We start from the raw sequence: 15,019 nt of genomic DNA, 5'->3' as shown, positions 1-15,019 counted from the left end.
TGGGTGGGTGGGTGGATGGATGGATGGATGGATGGATGGATGGATGTTATAAAGAGATAGATAGATAGATAGATAGATAGATAGATAGATAGATGGATGGATGGATGGATGGATGGATGGATGGATGGATGGATGGGTGGGTGGATGGATGGATGGATGTTATAAAGAGATAGATATCAGATAGATAGATAGATAGAGAGAGAGAGAGAGAGAGAGAGAGAATAGATGGATGGATCGATGGATCGATGGATGGATGTTATAAAGAGATAGATATCAGATAGATAGATAGATAGATAGATAGATAGATAGATAGATAGATAGATAGATGGATGGATGGATGGATGGATGGATGGATGGATGGATGGATGGATGGATGGATGGATGGATGGATGTTATAAAGAGATAGATATCACATAGAGAGAGAGAGAGAGAGAGAGAGAGAGAGAGAGAGAGAGAGAGAGAGAGAGAGATAATAGATGGATGGATCGATGGATGGATCGATGGATCGATGGATGGATGTTATAAAGAGATAGATATCAGATAGATAGATAGATAGATAGATAGATAGATAGATAGATAGATAGATAGATAGATAGATAGAACAATATCTTGGACCATGCATTAGATGAAAGGCCTATTGAGATCTTGCATTTCATGTAATTCAAAACTCACCTATAACCTGGCCCTTTTTGGAATAAAACAATTCAGCCTAGATCTATATATGTGGGTAGGAGATTTATAAATGATAGGTGTGATACAGAAACATGATATTGTATGAATTATTCTTTTTGTTTCATCTGTTTCTTGTGTTCCACGTTTACATATGATTTTATGGTGTACATTTTTATTACATATGTTTTATTCAGCGTTTTGATAGGGCCTCTACAGTGCCACTGTAAAAGAGGGTTTCTATGTCACTGCCACATTCTCAACAGGCTTCAAAATGGTTTAAATATTTTCTGCCCCTTCCCCCTCCTCTCTTGCTCTTTTTTCCTCTTTCTCTCTTTCTAGAAGAGAGGGAGAGAGAGAGAGAGGAAGAAAGGCAGAAAAAAGGCAGAAAGAAAGAAAGGCAGAAGAAAGAAAGAAAAATAAGGAAGGAAGGAAAAAAGAAGGAAGGAAGGAAGGAAAGAAAGAAAAAAGAGAAAGAAAATGTCAACCTTTGTTATGTTGGTGTCTTTTTTTATTAATAAAGCTTGCCTGACATTCACCTCCTGTGAAGACAAATAGGCCACATAATAAAATCAACATTTACATTGTGCCCATAAAGCCTGAATAAAGAAGAGAATTTTGCTGGAGGCAACAAAGGTAGTGTGAGTTTTCAAGAACAGCTGCAGTGAAGGGGTATCAAACCTAGCTGACCTTTTCAGCAGTGACCTGGCATGTTCTGGGCAACTAACTCTACCTATCCATTTCTTCTGAAACACACACATGCCCACTATGCTTTCTAGCTCAGTATTCAGTTCCAAAGCTGGTTTTACACCATGTTCTCTGAAACATCTCTGGAATCTAGAGATCTGGTGAGATCTTTTTATTTAAAGGTCCTCAATGGAAGATGGACAGCTGTTGTGGCCCAGCAGGAGCCGTTGGAGCTGCCACCAGACTCCGACAGCGAGGGGCCCTATGAGTCGGCTCTGGAGGATGTGGAGGACCCTGGACAGGGTTCCAACTCCGAGCAGGGCGCAGAGAGGCTGGTTGGCCACCAGGAGGCACCTGAGCCTTGGACCAGTGGGGAGGAGACAATGGAGTGTGTTCCTGATGTCAGCAGTGAGTTGTTCCTGGATGCCCGGCACCGAAGAGCTAATAGTCAACAGCCCCAGGCCTGCCAGAACAGCCAAGTTTTTACAGCTTTCCTGTTTGGCCACCAGGAGGTGCCAGAGGCATGGAGCAGCGGTGAAAGCCAAAGGGAGCAGTGGGGAGGAGCAAAGGGAGTTGGTCCCGGACACCAGGCAGAGAAGGGCGGAGAAGCGCAGGCAGCAATTACGGAGACATAGAAGATAATCAGGCCCAGGTGGTTGTGATTTGGCTCCTCCCAAGAGAGTATATAAGAAGAGACTTTGGGAGGAGACCTTTTGCAGGGCACAACCATTTTACTAAGCTGGAGAAGCTCTTGTGCGTATTTCTTATCTGTGGGAGTCTGGGTTGCTGCCAAAGTCTTTGTCTGTGAGTAATTACTGTGAATAAAGCGTGGCTAACAGTAACCTTGTATCGGCGGGCCTCACCGTACGGAGGGGGGTCAGAACGCTAACCCTATATTACCACCTCTTACAATACTGGACAACACAGTATCAGCAGTAGAGACCTTCAGGTTTATAGGTCCTATCATATCTCAAGACTTAAAATGGACACCTAACATCAAAAACACCATCAAAAAAGCACAACAAAGAATGTTCTTTGTGCGTCAACTCAGAAAGCTCAAATTGCCCAAAGAGCTGCTGATTCTGTTCTACAGAGGAATGATTGAGTCTGTCATCTGCACCTCCATAACTGTCTGGTTTGGCTCTGCAACCCAACAAGACAGACACAGATAATTAGATCTGCAGAAAAAAACAATTGCTACCAATCTGCCTTCCATCGAGAACCTGTATACTGCAAGAGTCAAAAGGAGGGCTGTGAAAATATCTACAGACCCCTCACATCCTGGACATAAATTGTTTCAACTCCTACCCTCAAAACGACGCTATAGGGCTCTGCACACCAGAAGAACTAGACACAAAGACAGTTTTTCCACAAATGCCATCACTCTGCTTAACCTCAAAACACTGTCAAATATTTTACTAAGACTGTATTACTATTATTCTTCTCTTCCTTCCTAGTATCTATCTCTCCCCACTTATGACTATAACCATGTTGTTTGTATCTTTCAATTTATGTTGTTTTATTTGTTTACTAGTAAGATTTGATAGCTTATTAGTAACCTTGACTATCGCTAAGCGTTGTATCTTTTTATTCTGGATGAATGTGGAATAATCTCCTTATGTACACTGAGAGCCTATCCACCAAGGACAAATTCCTTGTGTGTCCAATCACGCTTGGCCAATAAAAAAAATCTATTCTATTCTATTCTATTCTATTCTATTCTATTCTGTTCTGTTCTGTTCTGTTCTGTTTTCTCTTCTCTTTTCTTTGGATTTATATTGTTCCCAATGGAAAGAAACAGGACACGTATCTTGTGTGCAGCTCAACCTAGAATCAATTCTAGAATCTTAGAAAAGATTCCGAAGATCTAGCCGATATGGTCTCTTCATGAAGCTACTTCAAACTACAGCATCCTTGGAAGCAACCAGGTCTCTCATTAAATCCACTGAGTATAATAGAACTCTTCACTTCCTGTGCAGCAGCTGGTTCCCTTGTTAAGTAGCAATTGTCATCTGGTCACTTCCTCTCTTAACGATCAGCCAGAACCTACCGCCCTATAATTTCCACCCATGGCTTCTACTCCTGATTGAAAAGATAAAAGAGGTAACAACGGGCAACATTTGGAAAGTGCGAGTCATAGCGACAAGGATGTTCCCTTCCATTGGTCATTGAGGAGTCACAAAGAATTATACATAATGGCTTCCCTAAATGGGGATGGGGTGGGGTGGGGTGGGCAGGAGAAGTCAGTATGGGTCAGGCCCATGAGATAAATCAAACTGAGAAATCACGTCCACAAGAAAGTTAAAACTTTATTCATAGAGCTGTGGTGGTGAAGTGTTTAGAATGCAGCATGGCAGGCTAACTCTGCCAAGAGTTCAATCCTGATGGGGCTCAAAGTTGACTCAGACTTCCATCCTTCCTAGGTTGGTAAAATGAGGACCCTGATTGTTGTGGACAACGGGCTGACTCTGTCAACTGTATAGAGAATGCTATCAAGCACTTTGAAGAGGTATATGTCTAAGTGCCATTTCTACTACTAGAGCTGAGGTTAGGGTGCAGTACTGCAGGCCACTTCAGCTGACTGTTATCTGCAGTTCAGTGGTTCTAATCTCACCGGCTCAAGGTTGACTCAGCCTTCCATCCTTCCGAGGTGGGTGAAATGAGGACCCAGACTGTGGGGGCGATATGCTGACTCTGTAAACCGCTTAGAGAGGGCTAAAAGCCCTATGAAGCGGTATATAAGTCTGCTATTGCTACTAGAAGGAAAAGTAATTTAAAATGTAGCTACCATATTTTTCGGAATATAAGACACACCAGAGTATAAAATACACCAAGATTTTGAAGAGGCAATTTTTTTTAAAAAAGGTTTTGCACTCTGCAGAGCTCCCAAAAACGGATCGTTTTTCATGAAAACGGGCCCGTTTCTTTTTTTTAAAAAAAGGGCATGCATAGCCTTTAGGAGGCTTATAGAGGGACTGAGCAACAGAGCAGCCCATTTTTTGCTTATTTCTGCCCCCTCCAACCCCCAGGAGCACTCTGAAAGCCTCCTAAAGGCTATGCACAGCCATTTTGATGAAGGGGCAGGGTTTCGGGAGGCCACAAATGCTATATTCAGTGTATAAGACGCACCCAGATTTTCAGCCTATTTTGGAGGTGGGGGAAGGTGCGTCTAATACTCTGAAAAATATGGTAATCTAACCTACAAGACTTTCAATACAAGAAGGAAGAGAACTTCTTCCTGGATCATATATTACATTAAGACATTGCTTTTGCCTCATCTTAAAGGTAAAGGTAAAGATTCTCCTCGCACATGTGCTAGTCATTCCCGACTCTAGGGGACAGTGCTCATCTCTGTTTCAAAGCCGAAGAGCCAGCACTGTTCGAAGACATCTCCGTGGTCATGTGGCCAGCATGACTCAATGCCAAAGGTGCATGGAACGCTGTTACCTTCCCACCAAAGGTGGTTCCTATTTTTCTACTGGCATTTTTATGTGCTTTCGAACTGCTAGGTTGGCAGAAACTGGGACAAGTAATGGGAGCTCACTCCGTAACGCGGCACTAGGGATTCGAACCGCTGAACTGCCGACCTTTCTGATCGACAAGCTCAGCGTCTTAGCCACTGAGCCACTGCGTCCCATATCTTTTAAGCCTCATCCTAAGGTGTTGTTAATGAATCTGTAACAGAAGAACAAAAGAATAGTCCTGCTATATCAAGCAAGGCTTCCTTATTTGCTCGGCTGGCCAATGGTTGAAAACAGTCAATCTGTTGAAGCAGCATAAACGCCAAGTCCTTTAAGCTAACAAATGGGCCAGAATAGAAAAGGCAAATTACTAACTGCATCCTTCAAAGTAGCATCATGAACAGTTTAAATGTTCATTGTCGCCCAAGTCCGATCACTTTATTTAAGGGAATGCATTCACAACACGAGCAACTGGGAATCACTCCAGGAAAAGGCAGTGGCCAAATACTTCCAAGAGGGATGCCTACATCAAGTCACCGAAGAGCTGGGCTCCATTTGAATGAGAGATTGAACCTTATATTCCCCAAAACCTTTGGGCCTTTTCATGCATCGGCTCATAAATCAAAATGGCGAGTCTCCACTTATATGTCATTAATCACACCACCCAGGAGGAGAACATCAGGGAAAGAACTAGAGCATTTCAGTGGAATGGCCTGAATCAAACCTACTCCTTGTGAACTTGGAGAATTAGGAAACTACCTATTGTATGCTGGTGATACAAGAAGCTGGAATTGAAGTATGGTTTGTAGTAACAAAGAGTGCAGAGAAGAGCAACGGAGATGATTAGGGGACTGGAGGCCAAAACATATGAAGAACGGTTGCAGGAACTGGGTGTGTCTAGTTGGTCACTCATACTCTCGTCACCTCTAGGCTTGATTACTGTAATGCGCTTTACTTGGGGCTGCCCCTGAAGAGTGTTTGGAGACTACAATTGGTCCAGAATGCAGCCGCGCGAGCGATATCGGGTGTACCTAGGTACACCCATGTTACACCTATCCTCTGCGAGCTGCACTGGCTTCCCATCGGTCTCCGAATGCGCTTCAAGGTGCTGGTCGTTACCTTTAAAGCCCTACATGGCTTAGGACCTGGATACCTATGGGACCGCCTCCTGCCACATACCTCCCAACGACCTATAAGATCTCACAGGCTGGGCCTCCTCTGGGTACCGTCGACCGGGCAATGCCGGTTGGCGACTACTCGGGGGAGGTCTTTCTCTGTAGCTGCTCCGGCCCTGTGGAATGATCTCCCCACAGAGATCCAGACCCTTCCCACTCTCTCGGCCTTCCGTAAGGCCACTAAAACCTGGCTGTTCTGGCAGGCCTGGGGCTGTTGACCCCAAAATATGGTCCAGCCCCACTTGGAATGGAGTGCATGGTGTGTTTTTAAATCTATCTTTTCTTTCCTATTCTTTTTGATGTATTTGTATTGTTAGCCGCCTGGAGTCCTACGGGATTGGGCGGCATACAAATGCTATTAAACTTTAAACTTTAAACTTTAATGAAAAGAAGGACCAGGGGAGACATGATAGCAGTCTTCCAATATCTCAGGGGCTGCCACAAAGTTTGAAGTTTTATTTTATTTATATGCCGCCCTATTCCCTATAGGGACTCAGGGCGGCGAACAACTCAAACGGGAAAGGGAACATACAAATACAAGACAGTCATTTAAAATAACCAACAACCACACCTGTCGAGAGGGGAAGGACGCTCATCAACCCCAGGCCTGCCGACAGGAGGGAGTCAAGCTGTTCTCCAAAGCACCTGAGGGCAGGACAAGAAGCAATGGGTGGAAAGTAATCAAGGAGAGAAGCAATCTAGAAATAAGGGGAAATTTCCTGACACTTAGAACAATTAATCAGTGGAACAGAAGTTGTCTCCAGAAGTTGCCTCCAGAAGTTGTAAATGCTCCAACACTGGAAGTTTTAAAGAAGAGGTTGGATAACCATTTGTCTGACGTGGTATAGGGTCTCCTGCCTAAGCAGGGGGTTGGACTTGAAGATCTCCAAGTCACCTTCCAACTCTGCTATTCTATTCTATTCTAATTCTATTCTATTCTACTTGTTACTATCCTCACTTTTCCTGTTACCTTCTCCTATTATTCCTTTGTTGTTTGTATCTTATGATTTAGGATTGTATCTTATGATTTATGATTTATTCCTTTGTTGTTTTTATGTACGTTCAGAGCTTTTACACCGGAGACAAATTCCTTATGTCTTCCATCATTCTTCTACCCACCTCCTAAATGTTTTGCAGCATTTGAATCTGCCCATCAGCTGATATTTTCCAACACTGGTAAGAAAAAAGATGGATATGATTGTCTTTCTAGGCTTGGAACAAGTCCTTTTGAGGTCACTATTGACGTAATGCAATGTTTAGGATGACAATGTTATTGATAGTTGTTGCTATTTGTAGCTACAATTTTTCTTTGTCTCTCTCTCTCTCTTCTATGAGTCCCAGTTACACCCCGCAACTCTTTCAGCATCTACAGTACAATATTTTTGTAGTCATTTGCTCAAGGGAGCTTAAGAAAGCCTTGCACTGTCATGAACCAGAGGCATTAAGTCAAAATTAGTGCTAAATAGATATTTTTCCCCCTTCTGAATTCTTTCCACCAATTATTATTCAATTTGAGGAAAGACAATTAGTTGTTGTTGTTGTGTTGTTGTTTTAAAGGCAATGGGAACTGCTGTGAAAATATCTTTAGCTATGAGATGGTGAAGGATTGTGTGAATGGCCCGTCTTTAGCTTTTAGCTTCCACGTCGCACCAGGGAAGAAGAAGAAAATGGGAAGAAAACCCAATTGTGGTTCTTTTTCCACCCCACCTCACCCCCCCACCCTCCCAAGGAGAAAAACGAAGGGTGAAGAAGGTTGCAAGTGTGGTGGAAAGATGGTGTGGCTAAACAAACAAACAACAACAACAAAACATGTTTTCTGAGAATAATGTAAAAGAAATTGCAAGGATTTTTTTTTTGCTTAACATTGATAAGCATGGCCAAAAACTAGATAGGTTAGGGAATGGTGAATCTTTGCAATGAATTAACAGGAATTCCCATCCAACAGTCTTCTAATTACGGTAATCCCAAAGTTCTATATAGCCCTTCCTTCCTTCTTTCTCCTTCCCTCCCTTCTTTCCTTCCTTCTTTCTTTACTTCCTCCTTCCCCCTTCTCTTCCTTCCTTTTTCCTCTTTTCTTTCCTCCCTCTCTTTTCTTCCTTACAATCCTTTCTCCACTTCCTTTCTTTTCTTCCCTCTTTCCTTCCTTACAATCTTTCCTTTCTTCTTTCTTTACTTCCTCCTTCCCTCATTTCCTTCCTTCCTTCTTTCTTCCCTTCCTGTTTCTCAAATAAGGGTGAGGGGGGAAGAATTGCAGTTTTAGGAACAGTGGCTTGATGTGGAAAGAAGGAAAACAAAGAAATCATGTGGGAATGAATGCAAAGAGTGTGCCTTGAAACCAGCTCTTATTCTGCTCATAACAAATCATTGTTTTAGCCCAGATGGTGACAATTTGCTTTCAACTCAGACACAAAGGAACATCAATTGCTGTTTATATAAAAAGACCAGTTGCAGAATTTATTGATACAGAAGATATTCTTTATTATTATTAGTATTATTATATATTTCTTCATAGTGCATATTTCCAGGTAAACTTAAATAAGACTATGAAACACAGTATTTACAGTGCACAGCTTGGGAAACAAAGCCAAACATAACCCATTTATCTTCAAGGACCCACAGGACAAGGAGACATGGGGGGTGGGGAAGACAAATATTTGGATACTCAAAAATGTAACCGAACATCTTGGATATAGTCAACCAGTGCAAGCATCACACTTAATGTCCATAAATGAGAAAGAAAAGAAGCTATTTCTGGTTATATACTTTGGAAAGGAGGCTTCCACATCTTGAAGAGGGAGGCCGCAGTGGTAAGGGTGAGATATATTAAAATGCTATTTTTTAGACAACCCAAAATATGAATTGGGATGGACCATTGACAGAGAGCCAAAGTCAACGGAGTGAAGTGTGAATTGAAGACACTTGGCTACACCCTGTTCAGATTGCATTTTTAGTGGTGTTCGAGCTCTTAAAGGTAAAGGTTCCCCTCGCACATATGTGCTAGTCGTTCCCGACTCTAGGGGGCGGTGCTCATCTCCGTTTCAAAGCCGAAGAGCCAGCACTGTCCGAAGACATCTCCATGGCCATGTGGTCGGCATGACTAAATGCCGAAGGTGCATGAAACACTGTTACCTTCCCAACTAAGGTGGTTCCTATTTTTCTACTTGCATTTTTATATGCTTTCGAACTGCTAGGTTGGCAGAAGCTGGGACAAGTAATAGGAGCTCACTCCATTGCCCGGCGCTAGGGATTCAAACTGCTGAACTGCCGACCTTCTGATTGACAAGCTCAGTGTCTCAGCCACCGAGCCACCACATCCTTTCTGTGAGAGCTCTTACTCACCTCCGAATTTAGGTTTATTTGAAAAATAATCATTCTTTTGCAAGACAAAATCTTGGTTTCTGCAGAATCTTTTTTAACCCATTGATCCTCATTTACACCTCTCAGATTTATGTCTTGTTTTTATTCCCAACAAATCTACTTTCAAATCTCACTCTCCGCCAAGGTGAAAAATCGACAGTGTCCTTCTTAAAATAAAGAATTTAATATACGCTGTATACCAATTTGAGAAATGAAGATTGGGCTCCTGTGGTTTAGTTCATAAAGAATCGCAATCTGATGTGTTTTGCGCATGTTAGGTGGAAAGGAGACCAGAATGGCAGTTATATTCTCTCCACCCATTTTAGGACTACAAACAAATTTCAACAATAAAACTTACACAGAAAAATACTGTTGTTTTTTTTGAGATTATAGCATACGACCACACAAGACTATCTATCTGGTTAAGGCAGCTTTGGAAAACATTGCACAGTGCTGTCTATACAAACAGGTTATTCTCCTTTTATAACACTACACAAAGAATCAAAAGACAGTCCATCCTTCCTGAACGAACTGCCGATCAGATTCAATTTAGAAAGAAGGGAGAGATTTTGATCGGAACACGTTTTTCGTTTGTTTGTTTTACAATCAACATTTCCCACCCTTTTATGAAAAAAGGAAAACAGAAAACAGACTTTTAAAAGATTGATATACACAGACGTACCCTTACTTTCCCTTTGGTTATTAAAAAAAAAAGGCATTGCAAATGAAGCAAAAATGAAACCAAAGAAATATGAAAGACACAGCATTCTCTGTAAGGCAACCTTGAAAAAATGTCTACTGAGATAGATGGGGGAAAGCAGCTTTTTTTAAATACAGAGTTTCACCAGTGATAAACTTCCCAAGGCATCTAGGAACGTCTCTCCATTGAAAAGGGACTTCCGCAATCTTAGACTAGAACCGAAGAGCACAGTAAGTTCAAAACAACTTGTAATAAGGTTGCACATTTCCCCCCATGCTGAAACAATATTGAATTAGAGGAAGAGGGTTTTTTGGTGAACATTTTGTCCCATTTTCAGACAATGAAGTTGACTTGGAGAAGATTGACTTGGTATGATTTTGCATTCCTTCCTTTAATTTAATTGAATCAAGGAGAGAGGCAACCTAGAACTAAGGAGGAATTTCCTGACAGTTAGAAGAATTAATCAGTGGAACAACTTGCCTCCAGAAGTTGTGAACGCTCCAACGCTGGAAGTTTTTAAGAAGATGTTGGACAACCCTTTGTCTGAAGTGGTGTAGGGTTTTCTGCCTAAGCAGTGGGTTGGACTAGAAGACCTCCAAGGCCCCTTCCAACTCTGTTATTCTATTCTATTCTATTCCATTCTATTCTATTCTACTTGTTACTATCCTTTCCTGTTACCTTCTCCTATTATTCCTAGGATTGTATCTTATGATTTATGATTTATTCCTTTGTTGTTTTTATGTTATTCTATTCTATTTTGAGATCCACCATTCTGGGTCTCTTAATGGGCTTTGAAGCTGGGGCCAAAAAGGAATCCCAGAAGGGATTTCATTGCATGCGATAGGTCTTTTACACCAAGAAATGAGAGGTTGCAGCCTCACAGCTTCCCTGGGAGGTAGATTAAACTGAGAGATAGAAAACCAAGCCAGGAGTTGAAAGGAAAACGGTGCCTTGATTATTTCTAAGCCTGGAGGTGGTGATGACATTATAAACATACAACAGATAAATAGGGAAAACAACACAGTTCTTCATGTGTGTGTGTGTGTGTATGTATGTATATATATATATATATATATATATATATATATATATATATATATATATATATATATATATATATATATATATATATATATATATATATATATATATATATATATATATATATATATATATATATATATATATATATATATATATATATATATATAAAAGCTTCTATATCCAATAGAAATTTGAAATTTAATAAAATTTGTATGCCGCCCACTCCCTTGGGACTCTGATTTGGGATTTTTTTTTTCATGGTGATTCAAAATCTTTCATTTTTTTCAGAATTCTCTTTTGGAGTTTTGCTGTCAAGAGTTTTTGTAACCCTTCCATGAATGAGAAAACTATTGATTTGACCCCTTGTGTTAACATCCAGCTTCTAGCTGCTAGTTTTTGGGGTGGCTTTGGATGGTGGCGGCAATGGGAGAGCATTATCTCTGAAAAGATACAGTATACAAAACGCTTGTCATAAAACCTAAGACAAAACCAAAGACAAAACTAATGATCAGCCAGTGAGAGTTGCTAAATTGCGACCTTTCCCTTCCCAGTGCCTTTGAAAGTTAATTCAAGCTTAGCTATGCTGCTTGATGGCATAAATGACTAAAATGTCTGTTGTGGTACCAGACCAGAGGTGGGTTCCTACCAGTTCACACCAGTTCGGTAGAACCGGTTCGTCAAATCTACCGAACCGGTTAGAAGAGGTTCCACCAGTGGACCCGGAAAGCAGGCCACACCTACAGAAGAGGTTCCAAAAATTTTGGAAACCCACCACTGACACACACACAGAGAGACTCACACAGAGAGAGAAAGAGAAAGAAAGGAAGAAAGAAAGAAAAAAGAAAGAAAAAGTGAGAGAGATGAAAGAAAAAAAGGAAAAAGGGACAGAGAGACAAAAGGAAGGAAAGAGAGAGAGAGAGAGAGAGAGAGAGAGAGAGAGAGAGAGAGAACACATGGCCGGCAAGCCACTCCCACCAGGTCACATGGCCAGCAAGCCACTCCCACAAAGGAGGCCACACCCACAGAGTAGGTTCGAAAATTTTTTGAAACCCACCACTGTACCAGACTGACTGTTGTTTGTTTTTTTAAAGGAATCCATTCTGTGGATTCTTTATTTGGCACGAATAAGGAACAAAACATAGCTAGGCGACAGGGCTACTCTGAAGCCATTTATTTATTTATTTCGCCGTGGCATGTGGCTTGCAAGTTTGAAATGGAGTGTCATCCTAGGCTCTTGTTAAGGAAAACAATTGTGTTTGGTCTCTGCATAACGTTACCTAACCCACGCAACAAAGTCGCCACCTGCTCGAGCAACGAAAGAAAGGAATTTGACAGTTGATTGGAAATGTTCTTACAAAGGTCCAGGTTTTCGCTTGCCAAAGACTTTGAAGCACAAGAGGAAGTTTCTTCATAGGAGATCTGGCTCTGGATTTCTCCACCGAAACCAGAATTGGTCTAGATGTCCAAGATTGTCCCGTCAGCTTGCTGGGTGCATAATCAGTTGGTGATCATCATCTCTGGGTGAAACTCCAGATCCAACGTCATAAGCGATCTTTTCTACCGTTTTCCCCCCTGTAATAAAGAAATACAACCACTCCTTTTCTTTTGAACATTCTTCTTCCTAAATGTTCTTCTTCTTCTCGTTGTTGTTTTCCCTTTTCCCTCTCTCTCTCTCTCTCTGCTCCAAATAAAAGAGCCTTTGATCAAAAGTAGGCATCTCTCATCTTTGCTGCTGGCATTAGCAAGCATGGTCCTTTTTCACCAAGAGCATGGTTAGCTTGTTGAAAATGAATTGTTGCTCTCTTTTTTTTTCATTACTATTAAATAAAAAAATAATAATTCAAAAAAATCAAGTTATCAAGGAAGTTCATCTGGGTGATGGTGGGGGAAAGAACCACGAACTATTGTGTTTGAGAGGAAGATGAATCTTCGCCCATCAAAATTTGGAATTAATAATCTGAATCAGCCTTCCAGCCAGCCAATTAACAACCATGGATGGCCCAGACAGAACTTCATCACTGGTTTTCTAAGATGTTCCCAATGGTGTTTTTCAACATATTGACTCTTCCTGTCAAATGTCACAGTTATCATATGGATATCCAATGTTGAAGCTGCAAGGAGAAGCAGGAAAAAAAACACCAGAATTTAGCTGAACAACAGGATTGCTAAAACGTTTGGGATTTTTACAATGGATACATTCAATTAGTTCACTTATTTTGTACCAAGATCTCGCCTACCAGCCGTGTTCAATTCCGCTGAGCAACAAATATGGGAGACTGATGGAGTTTGAGTTTATTATATTTCTATGACGCCCTATTCCCCGGAGGGGACTCAGGGCGGCTCACAACCAAGTCGGGTGTGTGTGTGTGTGTGTTACAAATAAGAAAAAAAGAACACAAACAAAACAATACCACAATTTAAAACGCTCAACAACCATACCATTCGAGGGGGGACAAAAAACTCATTAGCCCCAGGCCTGTTGGAACAGCCAGGTTTTAAGGGCTTTGCGGAAGGCCTGGAGGGTGGTGAGGGTCCGAATCTCCACGGGGAGCTCGTTCCAAAGGGATGGAGCTGCCTTTACCTATTTTCTTGACTTCAGTCCAAAGGAAATAGTTTTGGGTTTTCAAGTTTCTCGGGAGGGGGAGGGAATGTACCCAGAAATATTTGCAACAATGATGTACGAGCCTTCAGCAAGGGAGCACAACTTAGTCTGGGCAATGTTGTTCGAACACTGTCTCTGAGACTGGGCCCTCAAGAATCACGTCTGAAGCCAAAGCCCAAAACTAAAATTGATTCCATTGGAATTCAAGTTTTTAAAAAGTTGCAAAGTTATGGTTAGCAACGTTCCTTTTCTGTCCCAGTAAGCATTAGAGTTGTGTTGCTATGTTCGGCTTCCCCAAAAAGCACAAGTCTTGGTCACACCAAAACCACGTTTATTAAACGAATGGGAATTCCTCTCATTCACAGTCAGCAAGACCTGGCAAACCGCCTTTCAAAGGAGTATCTATGACCACCGACCTTATCTATCTTGGAAGGCTGCCATGTAAATGTTTTCCCAATGAGGTGCTGTGCAAGGAAAGACTGGGCACAGAGTCTCTCAGATTCACGGACAGATCTTCACACTCCTGAAACGAATCTAATGGCTGAAGGAACGAATTGTCTCCTGCAAACTCCACTCCCCTTTTGCTCCTCTTTTATTTCCTCTGGGAGGGGCCATTCATCGTCCACCTCTGGCCTTACTCCCAAGTCGACCCCTGTTCTTTAGCTGTTCCCTTTGCCTGGTAACTCTGTGCAAGCGCACTCTGGGAACAGGGTCCAGCTGTTCATCTGCCTCACTTATGTCTGACTCCGAAGGCAGCTGATAACTGGCACACGGCCCTGGCCCCCTCTCTGCCTCCGACACAGAGCCCTCATCAGAGCCTTCCCCAGACTCCAGGACTGGCCCATCTTCCTCTCCAACCTCTTCACTGTCTGACTCTGCTGCTAGCTCATCTGGCCGCTGGCAGGCCACAACACACACTATCTCCAAGCACATAAGCCAAATTGGGGTTGTGGAAGGATTCATAATCACATTGCACATATATCCATAGCTGAAAGTCGAACGGACCATCTTTTCCCAATCATATCCACCCAACCCACTCAACCCAGAAGAGGGGCCTTCTCCATGGTGGCTCCCTCCCTCTGGAACATCATCTCTGTGGAGATAAGATTGGCCCCCACTTTTTTTTTTTTGCAAAGCCCTGAAGATATGGTTTTGCCCCTGGACCCAGAGTGGGATGGAGCCAATCAAATGGTTGGTTTGATTTAGGGGTGAAATCAATTTACCTTCTCTACCAGTTCGGGTGATGTGAGGGCATGTGCCACTTTCGATTTCTGACGATCAGCCGTGACACACAATTTAAATTAGCTAGAAATCAGGAAATATG

General features: G+C 42.0%; 1 protein-coding gene across 1 annotated transcript in view; it reads right to left on the bottom strand.

The window, feature by feature from the left end:
* Positions 1–12,991: 12,991 nt before the first annotated feature.
* The window catches only part of SLC6A2 (solute carrier family 6 member 2), a 44,743-nt gene continuing 42,715 nt past the window's right edge, over positions 12,992–15,019 (bottom strand). The window contains exon 15 of the mRNA XM_087729392.1: positions 12,992–13,204. Coding sequence (XP_087585518.1) covers positions 13,181–13,204 — 24 coding nt within the window. The 3' untranslated portion in view covers positions 12,992–13,180. The remainder of the gene's footprint in view (positions 13,205–15,019) is intronic.

Source organism: Thamnophis sirtalis, unplaced genomic scaffold, assembly GCF_051295495.1.
Source record: "Thamnophis sirtalis isolate CommonGarterSnake01/CBP01778 unplaced genomic scaffold, rThaSir2_p1.2 scaffold_14, whole genome shotgun sequence".
NCBI lineage: Eukaryota > Metazoa > Chordata > Lepidosauria > Squamata > Natricidae > Thamnophis > Thamnophis sirtalis.
The sequence above is the reverse complement of the archived record's forward strand: the minus strand, read 5'-3'. Positions and strand labels throughout refer to the sequence as shown.